This window comes from Pyrus communis, chromosome 14, assembly GCF_041283825.1.
Source record: "Pyrus communis isolate YQ-2024b chromosome 14, ASM4128382v1, whole genome shotgun sequence".
Taxonomy (NCBI): domain Eukaryota; kingdom Viridiplantae; phylum Streptophyta; class Magnoliopsida; order Rosales; family Rosaceae; genus Pyrus; species Pyrus communis.
The window spans coordinates 21249138-21268491 of record NC_142578.1 but is presented as its reverse complement, the minus strand read 5'-3'; the positions used below and the strand labels follow the sequence as shown (position 1 = coordinate 21268491).

The following is a 19354-nucleotide window of genomic DNA, read 5'->3' as shown; positions in this document are numbered from 1 at the left end:
GTACCACAGAAAATCAAAAGTTCACTCTCCACAAAGCTGCTCTCTCTCTTCCTCTCTCTCTCCCTTACGAGCTGGGAGCGAAAGTCTTCACCATACCCGCCTCCACAATGCTCCGCCATCGCCTCGTCCAGGCGCTCCGAACCCGCGGCGGCTCTGCCACCGGTCCGAGCCGGTGGACCAGCCCGGGCCACGAGGAACAACCCAAAGGCTACCTCTTCAATCGGACCCCACCTCCCCCAGGCCAGTCTCGGAAATGGGAGGATTGGGAGCTCCCGTGCTACGTCACCAGCTTCCTCACCATCGTCATCCTCGGTGTTGGCCTCAACGCCAAGCCTGATCTCACCATCGAGACTTGGGCTCACCAGAAAGCCCTCGAACGGCTCGAGATCGAGCAGGCCGGCCTCTCTGTCGCCGGGTCGGGCGAATCTGACTGAAATACGATCTGGGTATGCCGGTTTGTTCTGAGGTCGATCCCTTTTTTTTTGTTGAGTTGAAATGGGTTTTCGGTTGTTGATATGATATGTAGTTGAAATAAGGGTTTGGGGATGTTTAATTGGGCTTTTGATGTGAAGCTTGATGATTACTTCATAATTTAGTTGTTTTTCAATTATTTGTATGTTTTTACTCTTCGATGTTATCGAATAGTTCATCAATTTCTTGCCTCTAATTACAGTTTTTTATACTTATAATTTGAATTATGCAGTGGTATCAGTAGCTAAATTTATAGAATTAGGATGCATTCGTGAAAATTTCTAGGACTAGGATGCCATCTATGTGCCTTAAGGGCTTACACTGTTGATAGTTAGTCCGAAGAGCATAAGTAGGATATATTTGTACTGGGTTTTGCTTCGAATGATGATAGATGTGTAACGAAGGTTAACAAAATGATAATGATCCTAGATGTGTAACGAAGGTTAACAAAATGATGCGACAACTTACATGGTACGTAAGCGCTTGCATCAGTTTATAAATTAGACATTGTAGAACTTTGGGAATGGCTAGCGGGTTTCTTTTTCTTGTAATTGTTCATTCGGAGATATAAGTTTTAGAGGCGTGGAGAGAATCAAAGTGCTGAATTGATACTTAGGAGCCAGGATTGTAATCTATGTGCATAAAACATATCTGGATACTTAGCACTTACACAGTAACACTGGTAATGAGAATGTCATCCCACTTTATAGGTCTACAAGTTATATTTCGAAAATCGAACTATACATCTCATAGGTCATCCCTTAAAGATCATCTCAGCATAAAATAAAAAGAATACGAAATTATATGACCCTTGAATCGAAAGAAGTGTGCCCAAAATACATATGTTCGAATCAATTTTTAAGCTATGTTGAAGTTTGAGGAACCTAAATAGGATAAATTTTGTAGGGATTTTGCTTAAAATGATGCTAGATGTATAGGAAAAAGGTTGACTAAATCATGTGAAAATTACATGGCATGTAAGCTCTTGCATCAGGGTATAAACTTAAACACCACAGAACTTTGATACCATTTAGCATTTTTCTTTTTCTTATAATTGTTTCCTGGAAACATAAATTTTGTATGTGCGGAAATAATCAAAGTGCTGAATCGTGATATAGGAGCCAGGATTTGTGGTTTCCATGAGTTTTACAAATCACATTTAGAATATAAATGCAGATCAATGAAATTTTTCTCTGAAACTTTGGAAGTATTTGGGTTGGTAAATAACGCACTCAAAGGTTTTGATTAGCCAGTATCATGAACACTGTCTCTATTCCATATTTCATCATTGAGGTTGTCGTCTGACTCTTGAAAGAAGATTCATTCTCTTTAGTGGGATGGAGTATGTTGTGGTCTCACATTATAAAACTTGGTTGATGCTTGGGTGATTTCTTGGTTTGATCATAGAGGTCTTTTGTGCTGTTAGGAAAATCATAAACATAGTTTAGGTGTCGTTAGCTAAAACTAGAGCACTGTGGTAATCACCTATATCTATAACTGAACTGGCTGGTACCCCTTTCAGCGGGTTTAATTATGTTTCAAGTTGATTACCATTGAGAGATGCAAACGGGTGAATTGTTCTAGTTTTATGTAATCAAGGAATTGTTTCTGGTACTTATCAGTGAGGTATTTTTAATTTGACATGTGATGGATTTTCATGGTATAGTTCATTTGTATCAAGAAGCTGGAGCTCTTGTCGCATTGTCACTCCATACCGTTTCCCAATTTTTGGCAACTTGTTTTTGGTATAAAAATTGAAAGGTTGGGACCTTGGCGTTGATGAAATTTAGATTCAGTTATCTCTGTCCTTTTATTTTTAAGTTTTTCAGACATAGGCAACAGGGTAACCCTGAAAAGTCCCAGGTTGTGATGAATTGGTACAATGGGTACATAAAAGGATCAGCAGCTATTCGTATTTCATTATTTTTCAATTGAATTCGTAGTCTTTGTTTCAGGTTGATTTTCTTGTTAGATTTATTTGAATCGAAGCTATCATCTTTGAGGGATTTTGAGTTGTTCTGTATGGTTAAAATATATGCCATGAACCTTGAATGTTGCAAAACCATGAGTTTGTAGTTAATTGTTGCTCCATGTAATGGGACATAGGTTCATGTGTGGTACAGATGTTCTCATGTGTATTTTTCTCATGTTTTATGGAGAAACTTCTCTTCTTTCGAACGAATTTAAGTTCGAATTTATAGGTTTAGTCTGTTTGAAAAAAATCTCGAAAACTTAGAGGTGGAAAAATAAGCATTCTAGAGCAAAACCCTCTTGTAACACTCCAGTTTAGGGTAATTCATACTGACTGTCTCAGAACCAGGAAAAGTTGGTTTCAAACTTTCAACTTTTACCTCAATGCTCTGGCTCAGAGAAGCAGATACACGATTCCCTCCTCTTCATCCCGTGCCGCTGGCCCATTGGCCTCCAGCGGCGTCTGACCACAGTTTCCGGCAATACGCGCCCCAACCTTCTCTCATTGCCTCTATCGTAGCCATGTTCACCAATCAAGAGTACGAGAGGATGTTTTGCTTTAAGCCTGTCATACTTTCTTCCCCTTCGTTCCACACTCTTCAACAGACTCGTAACAATTTGCTCCCGTTTAACAGCAGTCTTCGTCAAGTAATCGAGAAGTTGGAAATTATCAATGTCCCTCAAACCCTCTAATTTCGACTTCTCGGAGGTGATCATGGGAGCATTTGGGGGGAGTATCTTTCTTTTCGTTTCTTCTGCCCAGTGTTCTTGAATAGAAACTCAAGTGCACCTGAATCAAGAACAAACCAGAGCAATTCCATCAAGTCTTACACCCCTAATTGGTATTTTAGTTTGTTTGCAAAGAGCTTAATTATAGCCGAGCTGGTTAAGAGTATTTACTCTCGAAACCTAAAGTTTTGATCAGTTACCGCTTGTATATATATAAAAAATTGAGAAGGCATAGACTTACATTCAACAAAACTTTAAGCAAGCAAGGAGACGCCGTAACGAAGGAATTTAACTGAAGAAGATTGCAATGATCATATAAACCAAATGTTAATTCCAAATGCTTGAGATTTTCAAGCATAGGAAAACACAATTCTCCAAGTTCATTTGAAAACCAAACAATAAGGCACTAATTAAACATAATCCCACTAAAACCAAGGAGAACCAAACATATAAAGTTAAACCACCACAAATGTACTAACCAGTATTCCATCCAGTTTGAGAGTCTCCAGCTGAGAAAACCAACATGGAAGTTGATTCAAGGCAGCCTCTATGAATCCATCATTGTCAGCACAGATGGATACATCTACAAGTTGCGGTACGTTCCTAAGAAGGTTTATCCGACCTCCGATACAAAACGATACAAGATTTGCGCCACAAATATCAATGCTCTCGATCTTGCAACATTGTCGTATCTCTATGTACTTCAGTGCGCTCGACAGATTGACTACTCTTAAATTAACCAAATCATTGGAGTAGTACTGATAATCGTTTGAGAACTGGACAGTTAGACATGATGTAGTTGAGAGCTTTTCCAGCCTCACCAACACTTTCGAAACAATGAACTTTGAGGGATTTGAACCCAATGGATGCAGAAGGGTGTGGACTTGGAACAGCAGGAGACAAATTGAAACCTTTCATCAATGGAACATGAAATCTTTACCATCACAGAGACAAAAACGCAACCTGCACTGCTCAATTACTGGGCTTTTATGTTGTTCTAGCACACTATTCACCCAATCAATGTACGTGTTACGCAGTTTTTCGAAGCGCACGCTGCATGATGTTTTTTGGGGATCAAAGTTGAGAGTCGTAGTGGACGTTCACATGTACCTCTATCGCTGAGAAAGGATACTAGTTTATGCGGCTTTCTTGAGCGGCAAGAAAGGCAATATACTGACAAGAACTTCGTCTGGCAACTCGCTGACTCGGTTTACCGAGTTGTACTCATGCTTACCTTTCTTTCTTTTTCCGTTTCCGTCCCCCATGGTGATCAAACCTATGAATTGGACATCCGAGGGCCACCCAATGGTCTAGACATGTGGTGGAAGAGAGAAGATCACCATGACTCTGATCTTGGACCTTGGTTACAATGTAGAAGAAAAACTTTTCTCTCCATTTTTCACGGGGCCAACTCTCATCTTTTTTTTTGGATTGATGTCTAATCAGGTGGTACTATCCTAGCATAAGGGATGATGTATTACTTAACCAATATTTTTAAAACCATATGTTTGACACCATATTTTTGAAAAAAAAAATCCCTATAAATTCATACGATTCCTAAAAATTACTTCATAAAGTATTATGAACTCATAGTTGCTTGCACTTGCATCTCATACCATCCAATTCACTAAAATACTAAAGTAAAAATTATGATATTTTTGTATGTTGTGTGTTCAATAATAAACCTCAAATTCTCAATACAAGTAAACTTTTTTTTTTTTTTTTAAGTGTAAATAGACACTTACTTGTATGATATATAGTAAGTTTACTTAAATATGTCTAGCTCATCTAGGCCTTTGCCTAGACCACATCTAGGCGCACATAGACGTCCAAGTCCATTGCAGGACTAGCGCTTAATGTCCCTTGATTAGGACCATCTGAAGTTAGAATTCTGAATCCACTACTGAGCGTAAGTGATGCATGAGATAAGTCTCTTTTTGACATTTTATTCAATGATATGCCCTCGTAGTTTACTCAAAACTGTCATTGTTTTAAAAAATAATTTTGGTACCTTTTTACTTTTATTATTGATTTTAGGTAAAGGATAACTTACATCCCCCAATAAATTTTATGAGAATGAACATAGCTCACCTATTGCACCATATAAATTTTATGATTGACTCTTTAATTTCTTAATCTTCATTTGAAGATCGTATTTATAAAAAATTATTCTAATCGGAGATCGTCTATGTATCTAAATTCGAATGTATGCAACAAATCGATGGTGTAAGTACCAAGTAAAGTATTCATGATGAACTAACCCTTTATTTAATACATTTAGAAGACAACTATCTTTGATTCAAATGATTTTTTTTTAAGAATGATCATTTCTAAGACTTGAACTTGCATTCTTGCAACTTATTAAGTCAGGTGATACATGAAAAGATTATATATAGTTAGTGTAACACCTTTCACATCTGTTAATTTTTGTGAAAAACACTAAGAGTCAAACTATCGGAAAAGCATGATTACCTGAACTTTCATAAATAAAAGAAATTTTAAACAAGAAGTTGGTCGGATCCTAAGATCATCTCCAAAGGAAATGTTATAACATGGCTGACGTGGCAATCTGAAGTCTTATGTCAAATTTTGTACTTCTCCAATTGAATTGTCAAATATTATTTTATTATTTAAATGGGGCTTTAAATGATTGTAATTATTAAAAAAATATTGAAACAAAATTTTTATTGGTTGAAATGTTAGTGGAATAAGGGATCCACTATTAAAATGAATTAAAAGTAAATTTGACATTGATGTCAAATTTGACATCAAATCACTACCTTCAAATTTAGTCAACAAATAACATTTCGGTTGGAAAGACTTTTGATGTCAAATATGTATAGTGACATTCCACCTAGGATTTTGACATCTCCTTTAGAGATGCTCTAAACAGTCTGTCTGTCAAAGATTCAAAATATAGATAGACGGTGTGCAAATCCAAGAAATTTTTATTTTAAATTAGAGTATTTTGTTTACTTATTAAGTTAACTAGCATATGGGCACACACAAAGTGTGTGATAATTTTTTTTATTTTTGTTTTTGAAATAGAAGGAGAGAGGAAGAGAGTGATAGAGAATGTGGGAGTGAGAAGTTTTGTTTTGTTTTTTTATTTTTATTTTTTTATTCTTATTTTATATATATATATATATATATATATATATATATATATAAATTAGAGATATATTATGATTGCATGTAGGTGAGGCTTTGAAAAAAAAAACAGCAAAATTTAGTTGTGTGAAATTACATTTTTGCCCTATATTTCTTATTCATATTCTGTTTTAATTAAAAGGTTAAATTGATAATTTTATAGAATTTTAGTTGATGATGAATGTTTTATTAATTAGTAGAGATTATCAACTAAATTTTGCCTTTTATGCTCCATTCTTTCCAGCATGCAAAGACATGTTTTTAACTTTTTACGCATAAAAATTGTTCAGCAAGAGATCCATCGGGAATGATGAATGCGTGTTTCTATTTTGACTAGTTAATAATTTAGTTCTGGTATATATTTAAGAAAATTGTTATTAATACTTTAAAATTTTAAGAATGCACTCTCATTTTTTTATTATTTAATTTAAAAAAAAAAAAAAGACTCTTATCAAAGAATGCATAATTCGATTTTTAAAGTGTTAATAGTAAGTTTAAAAAAATATTTATTCCATTTCCAATTGTAACACTTAATCTCCAAGCATGTGGGATGAAATCAGACATACGCATGTGTTGTCTGGTTGCTTCTTCTTTTTGTGATTCTGAAAAGACATAAGCATGTGCATATTGATCATGTCAAAGTAATGCCAGGAGAGAAGATCACGTTGCACCGATGCAATTGTTTTGTTTACGAGCGTAGTTACAAAGTATATATATGACGTAGTTAGTGTCATATTAAGTTAACAGACCTTTTAACAAAAGGGATTCCTATTTTTAAAAAAAAATAGGGATACCCTCTTGACCGTTAGATTTGGCTTTAATGAAATAGTGTGGTTGAGATTGTGTGGCATGTGATTTAATCTCAACTATCCTATTTCATTAAAGCCAATCCAACATCAAGATATGTTTTCATTTTTTTTGAAAAATAGGAATCCTTCTTGTTAAAGAATTCCTATAAGTTAAATAGTTATATATGGTCTTAAACCACTCTTCTAGTACTGATGAGTGACTTAAATCAGACTCATAGGAACATAGTGTTGTATAGATTGACATATATTGCACCTGACATGTGTAGTGTTACATACCAAATTTTAACGGAACGATACTCGTCACTCAACATGTCACGTTGACAATGAGTTTAGTAACTAATTATATATAGATATAAATATAAGGATAAGGTTATCATTATAATTTATTGATAGATTAAGTCGAAACTAATGAATATCATTTTTTGGAATGCAAAACCTTTCATATCCATTGTTGGGTACAAAGAGTGTGAAACAAACACTATTTTGAACATTGTTTCGATTTGTAAGAGGCTTCTAGCTAAGTGGTTAAGATCATTTACTTATGCATCAAAAGACTCATGTTTGATTTCCCTTCCCATCACTTGTAGAAATAAGTGGAAGGTTAAGTCTATCTTGGATTCTTTCTTAAGTTAGGAATTGAAATTCTCTGTTTGAGTGCGAAGAAGATGGCCTTGATCATGGGACCATTTTCTCCATAGCCATATGGCAAATGAATGTGTCTTTCACAAAAAGTATAATTTCCCCCTTTGAAAATACTCCTACCAACACACATGGTTTTGAGGTTGAGAAGCTGCATGCAGCATGCATGTGCACAAAGTGCAGTGATATCCTTATTATATTAGGTCGATCGGTGAATACTAAGCTTCCATTACTCACCTTTTCAGCAAGTGCTCTTTTTGAAGAACATCATCCACCAGGAATGCAATTCCATCATTACAAATGCTACAGAAAGACAATACAAAACCTACCCCACATAACCACATCTAACCAAACAGAAATGCTCTCGAGGACAAAACTTTACATCCTTTCTGATGAACTTGCAAAAGAAGACGTTCTTTTGGCAAAGAAGCCATGCTATGAGATATCATGAAGATGCCCTCATAGTTCTTTGCCAGGAGAACTAACAAATCACAACCAAAACAAAACAAAAAACGACATAACACAAAATAAGCTCTTTAGAGGTACGATTCTTCAAATGAGAGACCCACACCTAACCAACAAGAGAGATAAGCTCATAAGGCTTAAGCCCTATGAGCTGGACCTAACACCATGAAGACACACAAGGTAAACATCGTACCATCACTTGAAAACTTTACAACAACAAGAAAACATGATTGTGAATCCCTCGAACCCTTGCAACTACCATGAAGGAAAGACTGCTACAAGTCACCTCCAACAATAGCGAGCTTCCTTTGCATGATCCTTGTCAAGTGCGCAAACCACAAAATCGCCACCTCATATTTGAACAACAATTGTTGCTTTAAGATCCGGAGTTGAGCAGTAAGTCATAATAGCTACAAAAGCTCACCTCGTCATAAAAAGAGAGTGACCACAACCACAAATGCTCTCATTGATAAAGTGAGAGAGCAATCCCTACCAAAAATATGAAAAGAAACAAGGAAAATATCAAGAAGGATTGTCACCACCTCAATGCCAAAGCCTGAGACCGGTGGCGGGATGTTTTTTTTTTTTTTTTTGGTCAAAGGGGAGATTTTAATACAACCAAACACATAGATACAGAAACTTACAAACAGACAAAGACCCAACAACACCTATAAATAACCAAAAAGGGCCTAAACTGAAAGGAGAAAAAAAAAAAAAATAGAAACAGAAAATGAGCCCAAAAGCCCAAAAATGAAATAACATTCGAAAAGCATCCACTACTTTCTCCACCGTCGATTCGAGGAATTTCAGCCAGCTGATTCTCCGACCACTGCCGATCATCTCCTTCTCTGACGCCTCCTGCACACAGCCATAAGTAAGGAGTAATCGGCATCCAAGCAAAAGAGGCCAATCACCAGTTAGAAACTCAGAAAAATTTCCGAGCAACACTGCCGAAAACGGCAGACATCAAAGAGAATGTGGTGATGTTGGAATTTGTCAAACCGTTCATATATTGTAACCAAATTTCATTATAAATGCTAGTCATAGTTTGGTATCAGGCAAAATTCAGTCCTAGGTTTACAACTTTTTTTCTGATCCTCTACTCTCTTACCTGCTGTTCACCCCCGTCGGTTCTAGGATTTTATAGTTGTTCTCTACTCAGTCTCCCATGGCTTCCTCTTCCGTCTGCAGCCCCATCACCGCTCACTCTGTCAAACTAACCGAGACGAAGTATTTCTCATGGCTTCGCCAAATCAAAACTTTTGTTATTGATCATGATTTATGCAATTTTTTTTTTTTATGCCTCCTACCCCCTCCCCTCTCCCACCATTGATGATCCCAGTCACAAAGCCAAGGAAAACGAACCCATTCCCCAAATTCCCAACCTTAACTCTGGAATCTTCTCCGTAATTACCGTTTCTTGTAAATTCCACAATTTCTTTGAATACGTCTATTTTTTTTACTACATGTAGAGGTCTTAATAATTTTGAATTTGTCTAAATTTTTACAAAGATAATTTATAAATGATGAATTAATATAAATGGTTCTAATTATTGAAAAAAAAAAAAATTAAGAAATAGATACCACGAGGTGTTCCTCAAATTAGCTTATTTGAATAATCCATCAACTGAAGGAGATTGTATAAGCTTCTTATGGATCACTCTTGGGTAAATACTCTATTTCCTGGAAGATTAATTGATATATCATTGTATACGCTTCTTATGGATCACTCTTGGGTAAATACTCTATTTCCTGGGAGATTAATTCATATATCTACTGTTCGTATTTGTCAGCTAGCTGCACTTCTTGTAATTTTTTGATCAAGTTATTTGTGAAGCTAAATTGTAGCTACTGCTATATATGACCGATCTGGGTTCTTCCTGGTTCAAACATGAACTGGAATCATTTATTTTTATTCACTCTACATTGAGTTACAGCTCTTTGAGCATGCACTTCCTATAGAATTATTAGAGAGACGGGTCAAGTGATGATTGTCAACAATATCGATATTATTCCCAATAGACGGGCCAAGGGACCTCCTTTCAACAAGATCGATATTGTTCTCAACTTAGTAATTCCCACCTACATAATCCGTCAGGTTTGAAATTTTATCACAAAAGACCTCGGTGTTAGTTGAAATGAGATTAGGGCATTTAAACTATTATTTCTCCTTCTGTATAGGCATAGCCGATGTGGGACTCAACATTTCAACTCAGTTAAGAAATAAACTGATGGAGAATAGGATTTCACATCAAAGAAATGACAAAATATTACAGTTTACATATGAGAAGTTCATTTTGATATGACTGAAAGGCTTTTTTTTTTTTTGGGGGGGTGGGGGAGAACATATGACTGAAAGGTTTATGATAAATAAATGCCGTATTGTAGGACCTTAAAATGCACCTAAATTGGACTGGACCCCGACTCAACCACTACTCCATAAAGTGACAATATATTTTTCACTGAAACGCTACTTTTCCCTATTATTTTTATTAAATTCTTTTATTTTGTATGCATGTGGTCCGTGGATGCAGAGCAATCCTACCATTCTAATTTGTTTATGCTTAAAAAAATAAGCTGGGAAAGGAACGGTCCTCAAATTTGTGCAGAATTAACGTCAGAAGGTGACAAGAAAAGGTGGATTTACGTCGGTGCAGGAGGGAAGAGGGGGACATGACAAATTAAGGTGAGGATATCACTCAGTGTGCCGATAGTGTCACTGTCGGTGGGAGTGGTCCATAGAGATGACCAAATGGACCAAACTTGTGACGGTGGAACTCCCTTTAGACGTTCTTGGTTGCAATTTGATGGAATACAATTATTTTCGAATAATGCAGGTGTTCTTTTTATAGGAAACTTACTTGCTTTTTACGTATAGTTAACGTATCTTTACCGTATAAACATAATTAAAATTATTACTTATCTTGATTTTGATAGCCTTGATCGTTTGATCATAATCATTAGATGGTGATTAAGAGAACAAACAATTTCGATTATAATGTTCGTACGATAAAGATACATTGATCATAGTGAAAGACAAGTAGGTTCTCCTTAAAAGGAAACACAAACAATATCCATTATTTTATCGTCAAACCAATAATATAAGGTAATAAATAAGAGACTATATTATTTTGTGTCAATGACTCCAATGACCCGAAATATCTCAATAGCAATGAACTTATTCTATGAAAAACTCTATTGTCAACTTAGAACCTCTTCGAGTTCGCATCGTCTCATCAGGTTTATTTTATAATTTAATACTATTGTTTATATTTTAGTGTAATTTTACTTGTTTAAATTTTTCTTGAGGGTTGTCACTTAATATTACGGTATAAGTTATTCTTCTTCACTTGTAAGTGAGAAGTCTTAGGTTTGATTCTCGCCAATGACGAATTTGAACCATAATATTGCAAGCTCATTGTAAGGTTTAGCCTATTCCCTTTATCTCTTAGAGGGAGAGAGGTTGTTTTTTAGTTTTATTTATTTTTTAAATTAGAGATGATAAACTTATATGTAGGTGAGGTTTAAGAAAAAACAGTAAAATTTTGATTTGTGAAATTACATTACTGTCTTTAATTTTTTTTATTGTGATACTCTTTTAATTGATAAAAAGAGTTTTATTAATGTAGTTTTGGATAATGATTTGCAATGTTGGAGCCAGTGAGTGTGGTGGGGATACGAATGGTAAAGCCCATCCCATCTTATTTTGTTAACCCATTAATTAATTACCTACTTGATTGGGAATAGTTAATACTATCATCACCAACTTGAGAAGCAATACTTTCAACGTCCCATTGGATTAAACTTTCGAGGTTTTAATTAGTTTATAGAACTATAAGATTACAAAAATAAACCACGTACATGGATGAAATTACTTCATTGTATTTAAAATCACGTGGTCACGCAGAAGACCTAACCTAGGAAAGAAACTCTAACAAGAAAATAATTTAAATGTTTTAAACTGTTACTAACTACCTTTCCCTTTTTGTTTTGGTCGAGCTAACTACCTTCCCTTATAGCCAAAATAAAATGACATTATTGTGGACACGGAGAGAATCAGGAAGGAAAACGTTGATTGAACTTACAAGTCTTAAAAGCATATCACATTCAATAAGATCCATTCACGGCCAGTCCAAACGAGAGATTTTTCGGGATGCTCAGAATGCAGGACATACATACACAAGTGGAGGGATACTTCAAAAATAAACTTCCATCCACTCATTTAATATATATGGCATAATGCGTCGTGTTCTTAATATATTGTAAAGGGTGAATTTTCAATTTAGTCCATAAATTATCAATCTGAGTGAAAATTAGGTTCCTAAATTTTTTTTTTCCAGGAAAATCAGTCATTGCAATATAAAAAACTGCCAATTACATCTTTAATATTAAATTTGAAGCTACTATATTCAATTTTCTGTCACTTTAAATCACGTTACTTATATGTGATACACATCGACGAGTAGATTGGTAATTTTTTCATAGAAAAATAGTGTATGAAATTAATTTTGGAGGCTAAATTACACGTAACGTTCGCATCGTATACGAAATGTTAAGGGTTTATAGGTGAGACAATGATGATATTACACTCTAAAGTGTGTGAAGTGACTCAAATTGACGAAAAATTGGATAAAATAACTTTGAATATAATAGGGATGAAATTAGCAATTTTTAATGAATTTAGAGACTTATTTTACCGAAATAATAATTCAGTGATCTAATTTTTACTGAGGTGATAATTCAAAGACTAAATCGAGTAAAATCTCTTTTCACCCCACCTCCCTATCCCATCCACCCGGTGATTAAATAGACTTTTTCATTCCAAATAAGTGTAATGGACTAAGATTCTCTTCTCTCTTCTTTCCATCATTTCCTCTCACATTCTCTATTTTGTCTTTTTTTTCTATAAAAATTTAGTATAAGATGTTAACGTGTCTTAACCGTGACTCTTCAAATTGAAAGAAAGGGATGGGGAAGAAAAAAAAAAGAGAAGATAATCTTATTCCAAATGTAATTCACCAAAACAATGATGGCAGTTTAGGCATACCATACCATACTTACACTCCACGACGCGTAACGGCGTAACGCAACCCCTTAACCGGTACTACCCGGTCACCCAACGCCCACCGACAACCTCTCTCCCGGTCACCCCACTAACCCCTGTCCGTACCCGTCGCACTGTCACCCCCACCCCTTTTAAATAGCACCTTCCCTCCCTCGAAAATTCCTCACAAAATTTAACACCCCATTAGCTGAAAAGCTCTTAATCGGCGTGAAATTATTGATAATCCCGGAGCGCGCACAGCTAAAAACCCCCTTCGGTAAGTACAACTTTTTACTGTCAGTTACTTTTTTGACTGCTCGATGCTGCCATTTTCCGGCGGATAGAGACGGCACGCACCCCAAAGCGCGTCCTTTAGAGTGTTCTGAGTCGTCTGATCTGGATTCTGAAGCTTTTTCCAAGATCTTGTCCTTTTCTTCTGAGCTTATCGCTTCCGGCGTCATTTGGTTTTGGAATTCGAGTTCTTCAATTGTGGCATTTCCTCACTCTTTCGTGTCGTTTTTCTTTTGTGTTTGGTGCAGTCGCGCGGCTAACGGAGAGACTGCGGCGGGTGTTTGTGTGGTTCAGTTCGGCGTCGTTTTGAGCTCGGATTGCTACATTTCGTTGGATCTTCTCCGGTCACGTTTCTGGTACGTGATTGCCCATTTCTTTCTTCACTTCAGAAACATCACGTTATTTTACATTCTACGGTCAGGATCTTGCCACGTCGTCAGTTGAACATATGTAGGAAATGATTGTGATTAAATTCAAAAGGGAAAATTACCATTTTTGTTAGTTTGTGATGCTTAATTCGGCCAACTTTTTTTACTTTTTGTTTTGTTGATGTTTCTATAATTTCATCGATTTGACTTGATTCTACTGGTTGGTCAAGCTAAAAATTAAAATTTTAAAAAATTGAGTATCTTTTGTTGGTTTAGCTGTTGCCAGTTGCTAGATCGAGATATATTCATTTTATTCCACATTTGATGTGGACATAGAATATAATAGATTTTTGTCATGTTTTGATTATTTATTTGATTCCCAAAATTGACAATATTTTTTCGAAAAATTGATATTTTAAACTATTCTAATCTACGTTAAGAGAAGTTAAGAGAAGTTTAAGCTCGAACTCGGGTGAAGACGGGCACACTGTCTTAATTAATTAGTATAACAATAGACGAGTTTGACATGTATCATTGTCACTGTTTCGAAATGTGGCCCTCCCGTGCTGTATACGATTCCGATCCTTCTGGTTGGAATTACTGGGATACCCATGTCTTATATGTCGGTGTGATGTAACAGTGATGATAGCATTAGCAATATTGCATTGAAATTCAAAAGGAACTCACCGGGATATTAGAATAGTTTGGAATATCATTTTGATAAAAAAAAAAAAAAGAAAAAAAAGAAGGGAGAATTGAGCCTTCTTTAAGTGAATGAATAGATATACTTTTTTCTTTTTGTGAGTAAACAAAATATGATTTTGATTTGAGCGATATTGGGGGAGGGGGATCCGAATCTAGTATAGAGGAATCCTTTGCTGTGCGATTCTTATTTACTTGAGCTACAAGTCCCTTGCAATGAGTAAACAAACTTTGTTTGGTCCTTGTGATTGATTTTTTGTCTATCCTTTTGAAGTTGAGAAATGAACGTAAGGCTCTGTGACTGAGACGACCTTTAAATAGGGTAGTCATAAGCTTGCTCTTCATTGCATTTCTTGTGATGCACTCAACGCGCTCAGTGTAGCGCCGTTTTGATTTTGTTGCATGGAAAACGTTGCATAAAAGTCTCCGGTTGATGACCCATAACAATGTCCAATTTGCAGGCTGACCGAAATAATTTTAAAGTTGAAGGAAGTTGCTGCATAAGAGGTAATTGTAATCCCTTTGCTTTATGTTTCTATTGCTGTTTTTGGCTCCGTTTCTTTGCTTTGTTTTTTCGTTTTCAAGTCGTCGCTGAGGAAGTAATAAGGAGAAGAGCTTTGCTTGGTTGTTGATTGTTTTGTTTTCTTCCATGTCACAGTCTTTCGTTGGATTGTTGTAGCTGGAGGAACTAAACCTTGTTAAGCATGAAGGAGGTTGACAAAAGGAAAACCCCAAATACTAAAAACACCAAGCGGACTGGAAGAAGTGAAAGGAGAGACAATAAACCGAATCAAGGGAATAATGGCAAGACATTGAATGGAAAAGAAACTGAATCCAAAGACTCTTATGCTAAAACAGACTCCAGTACGTTAGTAAGTGATTCAAACACGGGCACAGAGCTCTCTGAAGTTAATGAAAACTTGGTTATACATTATGTAGATGATGTCAACAGGTTTGAGGAGGTGCCTCAAGATCTGAAAGCTACTCCAATGACTTCCAAAGAGAACATTGATGACGAGGTGTCAGATTGCGAGACAATGAAGGACTCCGTATCATCTCAAGGGGATTCACCCACCCTTGAGGACGAGAAAGTTGAAAGAGCTTCAAGGGTACCCAAAACCATTGCAAAGAAGAATTCCTCAAAAAGCTCTCATGGATCCAGGGAGAGATCTGGTAGTGAATCTACTAAGTCAAAATCCAAGGGGTTGCATGACACTGCCAAAAAAGTCACTAATTCAAACAACGGGCCTTCGGGAGTTAAAACCAGAACTTCTTCTGATAGTGAAGTTCCTGTTGAACCTTCCTCAGAATCATTTGTGGAGGTTGATGATGAGCCTATTAAAGAGGTAAGAGTAAGTGATATCCTTGATGGGGCCTCAAATGGTGCTCAGACTGTAGAAAGTGACCATGAAATAGTAAATGCGGAAGAAAATGGTGAACAAGAGGTTGAAATAGCTTTGGAACGAAAGATTGAAGAAATGGAAATGCGAATTGAGAAACTTGAAGAAGAGCTGCGAGAAGTTGCTGCTCTTGAAATTTCCCTCTACTCTGTAGTACCAGAGCATGGGAGCTCTGCGCATAAAGTTCACACACCAGCTCGGCGGATTTCTAGACTTTATATCCATGCTTGCAAGCATTGGACTCAGGACAAGCGAGCGACAATTGCTAAGAATACTGTATCAGGACTTATATTGATAGCTAAGTCCTGTGGCAATGATGTCCCCAGGTAAAATTATCATGTTATAGTTCATAGTGTTACAACTGTTCTCTGATTCTGGAAAATGATTTATTTTTTCCTTTTGTATGTTAAGGTTGACCTTCTGGTTGTCAAACATTGTCGTGCTAAGGGAGATCATATCTCAAGCATTTGGCATTTCATGCCAGTCAAGTCCTTCAGTAAAGTTTGCGGAGTCAAATGGGACTAGCAAGAGAAATGAAGTGAAGTCTGCCTCACTGAAATGGAGGGGTAGTTCCGGTAGCAAACAAATGAACAGTTTAATGCAATTCGCTGATGACTGGCAAGAGACAGGAACCTTCACAGCTGCATTAGAAAAAGTTGAATCCTGGATTTTCTCTCGGATTGTTGAGTCAGTATGGTGGCAGGTACGCCTACACAAACAAAGAACCTCTCATTCTTGCTTTTAACAGTTAAAGGTGGCTGGGGTCTGTACATCACGACAATCATATTGTTTGATGGATAAGTTGCATGTTCAAGGTCATTTTTTTCCTTGAAGTGTATACATGAATTTATATAGACTGATGATAATTTTTAATTTTGATTGAAAACTTAATTGTCACTTAACCTGTGATTTTTGTAGTAGCTTTGATGTGCTTTTATGTTTTGCTGACCAGAGTCTTATCTTTTTAGGCTTTGACTCCGAATATGCAATCTCCAGCTGAGAGTTCATCTACAAATAAGACGACTGTAAGGTTGTCAGGACCTGCACTGGGTGATCAGAAGCAAGGTAGCTTTTCTGTCAACCTATGGAAAAACGCTTTCCAGGATGCTTCTCAGCGACTCTGTCCTGTTCGAGCAGGGGGGCATAAGTGTGGCTGCTTGCCTGTTTTGGCAAGAATGGTATGAAATCATTGGATATCTATCTAAGAACCCTCTGTGGTTAAATTTTTTTTCCGTCAGACATTGGAATTTAATTTCAATCACCAAAGTTTCTCATCTTCATCATTTATTCTTCACTAGAACATTTGTATGAGCTTTCCTTTTGCAATGGCGCCTTTTAGGTAATGGAACATTGTGTTGCAAGGCTAGATGTGGCAATGTTCAATGCTATTCTGCGTGAATCTGCCCATGAAATCCCTACTGATCCAGTGTCAGATCCCATTCTTGATTCCAGGGTTCTACCTATTCCCGCTGGCGACTTGAGTTTTGGGTCTGGTGCTCAACTTAAGAATTCTGTAAGTATCATGCTCATTTTCACTTAATTATTTTTCTTCTTTTTAAAACAGAAAGAAATATCCACTTTTGAATGGTTCACATCATTTATAAATGCATTTTCTTAAGGATTCCCAAGGAAAATTGGTAGTTTGTTGCTTAGAAGGCCTCAATATTGCTATTTCTGTGGTCCTTACCTGGAGATTCTTTGTGCCGGCAACGACTAGTTGGGGTTTAGATTGCTCACTAGTTACTCATAAAACCGTATATGTGAATGTCCTCTTCACCATTTGCTTGAATCCATGACAGGGGCATGACCTGTGCCTCCTTCCTCATAATACTTTTAAGTCCTTGGGTCTTATTTTAAAAAAATGTGATTGCTAGATTTAAATAATGAGGAGGCTTCATGTCGTGCAGGTTGGAAATTGGTCTAGATGGCTAAGTGATACATTTGACATGGATGCTGATGATTCCCTGCAAGAAGATCACCCTGGTAGTGAGGACGATGACGGGCAGAGTGGGGATGGTGATAAATCCTTTCTTCTTCTGAATGCCTTGAGTGATCTTTTGATGCTTCCCAAAGACATGCTTATTGATAGTAGAATCAGAAAGGAGGTTAGTTTTTATAATCTCATTGCCTTCTTATTGAAAGGAAATGGCTGTGGTTTTAGTTCAACTGCCTCAACTTATCTGAATTTTCTGGCGTCGTTTTCACCTCTCCTTTTGGGCTGATTCAAATTTGTTTCCTTTCATGTTTACTAGGTCTGCCCATCAATTAGTCTTCCATTAGTTAAGCGGATACTTTGTAACTTCACACCAGACGAGTTCTGTCCAGATGCTGTCCCAGGAGCTGTATTGGAGGCACTGAATGCCGAGGTATACTTTTGCTTTTATTCAGTCTTTTGTTCTGTGGCCTGATGTGTTTTTGCAATTATAACCGTGTAGGTTTGAAACATTTGACAACGTTTTTTCTTGAACTTTTTTTAAGGATCTTCTGTTTAATGTTAAAATGTGAAACCAAATGGACCATATTCTGTAGTTTCTAATGAAGAAATGCGCTTTTGCTATGGCAAAAACAAAATTAACAACGCTGAAGGTTTGACGTACCCTTTCATCATTTCTTCAGAGCATTATGGAGCGCAGATTGTCGGGAGAACTGGCGAGGAGCTTCCCTTACACAGCGGCACCAGTTGTGTACACCCCACCTTCCTCAGCTGATGTGGCAGAAAAAGTTTCAGAAGCAGGAGGAAGTTCGCAACTGGAAAGGAATGTCTCAGTTGTACAACGAAAGGGATATACAAGTGATGAGGAGCTGGAGGAGTTGGATTCACCTCTTTCATCCATCGTTGACAAATTACCATCAACTCCAGCTATCGTAGCAAATGGAAATGGAAACGGAAAGCATGAGCATACAGGTCATGCCTGCACGAATGCGAGGTATGAACTCCTTCGTGAGGTGTGGTCTGCGTAATTTTCAAAAGAGCGGACTCGACATGTGTATACCCGTTGGTTTTCTGGATCATGAAAGTATGGAGAAAACTTAAACAGAGCTGTGAATAATGAAATGGAAATATCAAGAGGATTTAGGCAAAAATGTGGCCCGAGCCATTACCGTTTACGTATATTGTATTAAGCTGCCATCTGATTTAAATTACTCATGCTCAATAAACTCGATCCGGAAGAATCTATATTCCAAATGCATCAGAGGCTTGAGACTCGAAAAGAGAAAACTAGAAATTGAAAACGAAATAGTTATCAAACGGGATCTTCATTTCTTCCTTCAATATTTGATATAGATATAGTGAATTATCCGTTCCAATCCCAA

General features: G+C 36.7%; 2 protein-coding genes and 1 pseudogene across 5 annotated transcripts; 2 read left to right on the top strand and 1 right to left on the bottom strand.

The window, feature by feature from the left end:
• Window positions 1-667, top strand: LOC137713098 (uncharacterized). Its single transcript, XM_068452354.2, has one exon. The coding sequence runs from the start codon at window positions 108-110 to the stop codon at window positions 432-434; it is 327 nt and encodes a 108-aa protein (XP_068308455.1). The 5' UTR covers window positions 1-107; the 3' UTR covers window positions 435-667.
• A 2156-nt stretch (window positions 668-2823) lies between these two features.
• On the bottom strand, window positions 2824-4436 carry LOC148691376 (uncharacterized; annotated as a pseudogene).
• An 8864-nt stretch (window positions 4437-13300) lies between these two features.
• On the top strand, window positions 13301-19226 carry LOC137712716 (uncharacterized). Of its 4 annotated transcripts, none has more exons than XM_088683873.1 (11): window positions 13301-13555; window positions 13818-13925; window positions 15101-15146; window positions 15298-15511; window positions 15592-16365; window positions 16451-16742; window positions 17008-17217; window positions 17379-17552; window positions 17947-18144; window positions 18292-18405; window positions 18656-19226. In XM_088683873.1, exons 5-11 carry the CDS (start codon window positions 15629-15631, stop codon window positions 18998-19000), a joined length of 2070 nt encoding a protein of 689 aa, XP_088539999.1. In that variant the 5' UTR covers window positions 13301-13555; window positions 13818-13925; window positions 15101-15146; window positions 15298-15511; window positions 15592-15628; the 3' UTR covers window positions 19001-19226. The 4 variants fall into 4 exon arrangements, with proteins under 4 accessions (XP_088539999.1, XP_068307954.2, XP_088540000.1 ...); XM_088683874.1 differs by having other exon boundaries at window positions 13427-13555; window positions 15319-15511; XM_068451853.2 differs by having other exon boundaries at window positions 13425-13555; window positions 15298-16365.
• Window positions 19227-19354: the final 128 nt, after the last annotated feature.

What these genes read in the sequence shown, in the direction of transcription:
- LOC137712716 (XM_068451853.2), top strand. Translation starts at nt 15,344, where the DNA reads ATGAAGGAGGTTGACAAAAGGAAAACCCCAAATACTAAAAACACCAAG. An exon ending in TGTGGCAATGATGTCCCCAG is followed by an intron (nt 16,366 to 16,450) that starts GTAAAATTATCA and finishes TTGTATGTTAAG; the next exon opens with GTTGACCTTCTGGTTGTCAA. An exon ending in TGCCTGTTTTGGCAAGAATG is followed by an intron (nt 17,218 to 17,378) that starts GTATGAAATCAT and finishes GGCGCCTTTTAG; the next exon opens with GTAATGGAACATTGTGTTGC.
- LOC137713098 (XM_068452354.2), top strand. Translation starts at nt 108, where the DNA reads ATGCTCCGCCATCGCCTCGTCCAGGCGCTCCGAACCCGCGGCGGCTCT.